We start from the raw sequence: 6,698 nt of genomic DNA, 5'->3' as shown, positions 1-6,698 counted from the left end.
CCCCTGCCGTGGGTATGCGCCATTAAGTCTGAGGACATCATCATCATCGTCATCACCATGCGCGGCGGCGTTCTATTCTCGCGTCGCGTGCCTCGCGCAGAACGAGCTCGGGCTGAGGTACCAGCTGGTCTCCGCTTGCGCTTCGGTGTTCTGCCTTCCGAACACTGCTCTTCGCAACACCCGCGGTCCAGAAGGCCGGGACATCATCGGACTAATTTCGCAAGCAGCGCCGGTCTCCGCCTACGCCGCCAATGTCGTCCATGCCTCAGGAAGAGAGTCCCCAGGCGCTGCCTTCTCCCGGCGCTGACTTCGACGATGACGTGGCACCTTCCACTTCATCGCTCGTGGTGACCGCCGAGGAGCCTTCGACGCCAGAGAGGGAGCCCGTGGGTTATCGTACCTACATCCCAACGCCTGGCAAGTTGGAGTATCTCGTCTTGTTCTCTGGTCGCTTTAGCTAATCCACGATTATTAGAAATAGTCCTGCGTGGAGTGGACTCAGTGATCAGGCTTAGCAACTGCTTGACGCCACTCATCTTCAGGGGGTTATTTAAAAGCCAATGGCGAAATCGACGCGCTTTGTACGTCGTCATATTAACACTAAATGGCAGATGCCCGTTTCCTGACCAACTACGAAGGCTCTGGCCTTTTACAGGTTGCTCAAGCGGGGTTTATCGGTTCCTCAGTTTGTAGCCAATGAATTGGTCGCGAAGCAATATTACGCACATGGACGTCTGCACGACCGAGGTCTTCAATTTCCCAAACTTTCAAGTCTCTCGCATACAAATATCAAAAACTGCTTCCCGACCTTGCGAGGCGTTCGCTTAACTCTTAGGGCTTATATTAAAACAACACTCGATAATATTTGAGCTTTTTTGATTCACATTCACTGTACTCATAGTTATTTACTAGTGTACCTGTCATAGGTCTTGATTAGGGACAGGCGCCCACTCTTTGTACAATCATTCCTTATATATCTTTGTTTTTTTTGGTGTTTCGACCACTCCTCCCACCTTGAAGACGAAGCGGCCGCAATTGCTGAGACGTCGGGCACGGAGGCAGCCCTGCCGGTAGAGTCCGCGGCGATGACGCCCATGGACGACTACTACGGAGAGCTCCCACAGCAGCTCGTCGGTGGCAACGTTGGAGTCGGAGCCGGGCAGCAGCAACCACCTGCACTGCGAGAGGATTGGCCTGAGTTTTTGGCCGTTGAAGCCGCGCTCTACATCCTGACGCCGCCGTCACACACCCCGCCGTTCCGTGAGGGGCACCAGGCAAGCACATCTGGCCGGGTCGTACGCTGCCAAAGCAGTGCTCACAGCGAGGCGCAGGAGTGGCTTTATTCCAGGCTGCTGCTCTTGGGCAGCGTGATAGAAAGCGCTTGGTGCTCCAAGGCCCGTTGACCATCCGCTGAGTTCGCGTGGAGCTACACACTCAGGGGCGAAGGGCTAGTAAGACATAAGGGGAGTCGTTGGCAGCTGCATTACATATAGGACGCGTTCTGTGTCTGCCGTGATCTCTGGGCGGTTGGGAAAGTGAGCAGTGTCACGCCGTCAGATTCCGCAGAGAATTGGTAGGATGAGTTGAGTTCTGGTAAAGAGGGTGGGCGCTTGTTCCGTTTTTAAATGACGGTGCGGTCTTGTCGATGGACACGTCTTAAGTGCAGGAGGTTATACTGGACAAGCAGTTCTGTGCAGGGGGTATTCTGAGCCCCCTGACCTTGTCGATCGAAGCCGTAATTAGTCCACTGTACGTAGGGAAAACCCCTGAGGTTGACTGGAGAAAAGTTAAGGTAGTGATTACTCATTGGCATCCACCTGAGCTCGCACATACGGGTCCAAAGGAAAGCTTGGAGCTTTCTCAGACGCTTCGAAGTTGAAGAAAAATTGATCTTGCTCCGAGGTTAAAACTGGATCCACTTCCTCTCTGCGGCGGTCTCTCTTCCAATTAAGCTAAACATGATAGCAAGAAGATGTTAACGCTAGGACCAGTAGTTGAATAACTCGAAAGGAGAACAGTGGTAGGACTACGCAATTATGAAAGCCCCTGTGACGAAAAAGATTTGAATAAGGGAGTAATTACACAGTAGCTTTTCTTTGTTGTTGTATGGCTGCACCAGTGTCGATGCTAATGAATATTTAGCATAATTCTATGTCGTAGTTACTAAACAAATGGCGAAGGGATTGCCAGTCTGCGCTGATGGCATTTGGTGAAAATTTCCTTACATTTGCAGCCAAGCTCTTTGTTTTTACGGGGGGCACACCAGAGTCTGTGGACGGAAAAGGCAGTGCCGTGGCGACCTCTACCATAGATATAAAACAGCACTGAGAGCTCCACCCGGAATTGCAACGCCGAACATGAGAAAGGCTATTGGGCCTACACCCGAACTCGAAGCTCGATTCAGTTGCCTTATTCAAATGTTTTTTCATTGAAGACGTGAGCGATTGTTCGAAATAAAATTCTAACAGCGGATCGAATATCCCTCTAGATGACTTGTCGAAGGAATAAAATAGTGCGAGTAAAAATTACACGAAACGAATCAAATATGTCCTCTAGTTGTCGAACAATTTTCGAATTGTAGGCGGGCAATTCGAATAAAGCACGCTGTAGCTGCCACGTGCAGCTCTTCACAGGCAGTCAGGTAATCAGCGCGTGCGCGCAAGCCGTGCATATAAAATAATTTTTTTCTCAGAGAATGAACCGCGCAAACTAGTGTTTAGTGCCCCGACGTGGTCCATTCGTGCGGCGGCATCCATAATGCTCGAACATTGCCTCCAACTTTAGGTGAGGCGGCAGAGGTCAGACTGGTTTAGAAAACTGCCGTGATGCCCTATATCGCATTCCATAAGTGATGCGCAGCTGTCGCCTCTGTTATCTATGAGACGTGGCGTTAGTTTATTCGCTGTTGTCACAGTAGCAAAACGTAGTTTGCTTATACGAGAGGACGGTAATACACGAACGGCACCGCTGCGTTTAGTCACGGCAGTGCCTTAAACCTCCTAATTCATTCATTCATTCATTCATTCATTCATTCATTCATTCATTCATTCATTCATTCATTCATTCATTCATTCATTCATTCATTCATTCATTCATTCATTCATTCATTCATTCATTCATTCATTCATTCATTCATTCATTACCAGGGGTAGTCTGCCTTGCTTCAGCCGCGCTCTTTAAATTTCGACCTCACCACATATGACCGGTAGTTATTAGACTGCTGTGCTGCTTGCATTGCACTTCCTTTCGTTGCAGTGCGGCAACCCCCACTGCCCCAGGATGATGCGCCGCGGCCCGTCGTTTGAGAACTGGTTCCGCCGAGCGCCGGCCCAAGGCGGACTGCTGGCACTCGTCAATCCAGGACCCTACGGATTCCGGCGAGCCTTCTAGTCAGGTAAGCGCTTGAGGTGCATCTCTCCGGCACCCAACGACGCGTTGTCATTTGCCACTAGTCCATCACCATATGTGCAATACCCGTACCCGTGTGATCCAACCTGGTACTAATAGCGATAATCTGCTTATTTCATGGGCAGCGGATTACGGTATTGGGCACCTAACGCTTGTCGCACCAGTGACCTGAGGACGTACTGTGTAACGCTTCTTTTCGTTTTCTTCTTTTTTGTTTCTCTGCCATTGATGTCATTCGCCACTTCCTATGTCGCCTTCTACGTCAGTGCGTCACGGCCTACGTCACTAATGACAGATGATGACAAGCGAGGAATACTAAACTGACGTTAAGAAATGTGGCCCTAGGTGGTGGTCAGTCTGGCATTTTGTATGCGGTGCTCTGAACTCAGACGGCTCTGCCCTGTCAAGTTGGTTCTGTTCATTCCGCGCTGTCAGTGTACATATGTGGACTTTAGCCCAGTGCTCCCCTATTGAACAGAGAGATCTGGAGGTTAATGAAAAGCCTTGAATATAAATTGAGGACTGAGCAGCAAGCTGGGCGAAACGTTAATACAAATATTGAAGAAGCGTAGCTTGTTGGGTCAGTTAGTGCATGGTAAGTAGAAAACCATACGCGTTCACAAGGAGAAGTACACAGGACAACGCTTCTACGCTTCTAGGACAAAGGCTAGAAACGCGCTAGAAACTGGTGACAATGATGAAAAGGGGTTTATTGAAAGGTGCGGTGTGTCCCTTGAATCCTTCCTGGAAATTCTGTCGTTCTATTTGAAGTCTACAGTAATTGGTTATGGTGACCGTTTTTTTCGTGCAGCGCGCAGGGGTGTGCATTTGGTCTTGGGTAGCTCCTGCTCTTAGCAGCATGTTTTTAGGCTTTGTGAACAAGGAGATAGAGCTGAATTCAGCTGACCTGTTTCGAAAGGCCTTTCGGTACGTTGATGACTACTTAATCATCGTCGACAATTGTGACAGCTTCGTACGCAGGGTAATAGACATCGTGAAATTGTTTCAGGATAGCGGTATGGGCCTCAAGTTCACGCACGAGGTTCCAAGTGGGGGAGAGTTGCAGTTTCTGGACCTTCGATTGATTACGAACCCGGACCATCTTTGTTGGAGTTACCGTCCGCGTTGCGCGAAAAGCTTGTTGAATTTTGCGTCAGCACATTCGAAGATCATCAATGATGGAATCGCGGTCTCGTGTTTAAAGTCAGCTGCATCAAAGTCGTGCCACCATCGCATCAAGGAAAGTGTCGAGTATCAGGTGGAAATACTGGGCAACCGCGGATGTCCACGTCACGTGATCGGCAGCGCCAGCGAGAAGGTTATTCGCTGGGTAAAGGGTCAGCGGAAAAACGACGGAAGAAGACAGCAAACCCGTGATTGTACCGTATGTGCATCGACTTTCACATGGAATTAGGAAAGTTGCTGGCAGGTATGGCATCCGTATCATGTTTTTGGCTCCCAAAAAACTGTCAACGCTATGCCGTGCGATTGAAGCTAAGGCAGAGCAGGGCGCGAAGAAAAGAAATGGCGGTTGTGCTGGCAGACACAGAACAAAGTACGTAGCGTGCAAAGTGGGCACTGTGTACAAGGTCCCCCTGTCGGGTGGAAAAGTGTACGTTGGCCAGAGTGGTCGATGTTTGAATGTGCGGTTGATGGAGCATGCCGCAGATATGGAAAAAGGTGACACTTCAAACAATATGGTTCTGCATTGTCATAGCTGCAGCAAGAACAAGAAGAAATGTTCTCCCATTTTTTCCAAAACGGGTGTTCTTTTTCGCCACCGAGATCGTGTAACGCGAGAGATAGTTGAAGCCTATCATATCGCGGAAATGGGGCATACATATGTTAGTGACCCGTCAGTTGGCTTGTCTAGCAGAGAGATATGTTTTTTGAAAGAGCGATTGAAAACAGCGAGGTAATCTTTTCCTGCACATAGGTCGGCATGTGGCCTGTGATTACTTTGGGTTTGTTTTGGTTTTTGTTGTATATATAGAAGCTTCTGAATAAAAATTCTTGTAGTTGCGAGTAAGCGCTGTGTCCCCTCTGCGTCGTTTTTTGTTAGCGCCTGGATTTTTCACAATGAATGTATACCAACTAGCTCAGCTTTCTGCCCTGTTGCAAATTATCATAGTGGAGGCCAAGAGCGATACTTCTTCCATTAGCTAATGGCGGATCATGTGAACTGCAAGACCAAGTTGGGCGACTTGACACTTTTGCTGGTCCGACAGCGTTGAACTGCCGGAGCCGTGGATTTGCTGTCTCATTCAGCCGCTCCAGAAATGAAGACGTCGATCTTGTCCCTTTGAAAAACAGAGGAAGCACTGTAGTTTTTTGGTTCTTTAGCGGAACAGTACGCGAAGGAACTCATTACTACCTCGCAGTGATGTTTGCGCGTGTGGACAAATGTCTCGCTGGCTTTTAGTGATGTTAGCGTTTTCCTTATATGCGTCCATTGCAGACACACTGAAAGAAAATGCCACGGAGCAGAAAAGACTAAACCTATGACTAACTACAAAATCACCTGCGTCGGCTACTTGTCTGTGCATGGTCGTCGTGAGGGCCAAATGGTTCAGTTACTACTATTTCATGCGGTTTTGACATGGAGTATATGCTTATAAGTTGTGGTACTAAAAGTGGTCACGTATAGGTAAGCGATGGAGAGAAAACTGACAGGTGTAACGTTAGAGATCGGAAGCGGGCGGAGCGGGTAGGGGAACAAACGCGGGTTAATTGCATCCTAGTTGAAATCAAGAGGACCATATGTGCTTGGGCAGGGCATGTGATGCGAAGGCAAGATAACCGCTGGTCCTTAAGGGTAACGGAGTGGATTCTAAGAGAAGGCAAGCGTAGCAGTGGGCGGAAGAAAGTTAGGTGGGCGGATGAGATTAAAAAGTTTGCGGGGATGCAGTGGCCGCAACTGGCAAATGACAGGGCTAATTGGAGAGACATAGGAGAGGCCTTTGCCCTGCAGTGGGCGTAGTCAGGCTGATGATGATATGTAAGCGGATCTCAGAGCCGCCGTCTAACGCCCTGACTGGCTTCTGCGCAGGGCCAGCCGTGGTGCACATGGTGGTTCCCGCCCTCCTGCTGCGTGTGCTCATCCCCACCATGCTGCCGGTTGTGGAAAGTGACCGCGGTGTTTGCATCTCGCTCCCTTTCTGCCAGACGTGTGCTCCGCAGGAACCGGAACGTGAACAACCGCTTTGACCGCTTGCGCCCTCTGGCCAGCCTGGGCAGTGGTTCCCCTGCCCAACTGGCCGGTCGCGCATCGCGTGCACGAGAGTGGACGG

The 6,698-nt window shown here is 49.7% G+C and overlaps 1 protein-coding gene across 1 annotated transcript; it reads left to right on the top strand.

Annotated features, from left to right (window-relative positions):
- The first annotated feature begins 235 nt into the window (after positions 1-235).
- Positions 236-3,390, top strand: LOC149360539 (uncharacterized). The gene is made up of 3 exons (XM_089567867.1): positions 236-417; positions 1,021-1,274; positions 3,256-3,390. Exons 1-3 carry the CDS (start codon positions 252-254, stop codon positions 3,388-3,390), a joined length of 555 nt encoding a protein of 184 aa, XP_089423993.1. The 5' UTR covers positions 236-251.
- The last annotated feature ends 3,308 nt before the right edge of the window (positions 3,391-6,698 follow it).

The sequence above is a fragment of the Amblyomma mixtum genome, chromosome 2 (genome assembly GCF_055824585.1).
Source record: "Amblyomma mixtum isolate Tamu chromosome 2, ASM5582458v1, whole genome shotgun sequence".
Taxonomy (NCBI): domain Eukaryota; kingdom Metazoa; phylum Arthropoda; class Arachnida; order Ixodida; family Ixodidae; genus Amblyomma; species Amblyomma mixtum.
This window is presented reverse-complemented; position numbering and strand designations above follow the sequence as displayed.

Bases quoted from the DNA above. Each gene is read 5' to 3' on its own strand.
- LOC149360539 (XM_089567867.1), top strand. From the start codon at position 252: ATGTCGTCCATGCCTCAGGAAGAGAGTCCCCAGGCGCTGCCTTCTCCC. The intron at 418-1,020 runs GCAAGTTGGAGT...CCCACCTTGAAG, and splicing joins TACCTACATCCCAACGCCTG to ACGAAGCGGCCGCAATTGCT. The intron at 1,275-3,255 runs GCAAGCACATCT...CTTTCGTTGCAG, and splicing joins CGTTCCGTGAGGGGCACCAG to TGCGGCAACCCCCACTGCCC.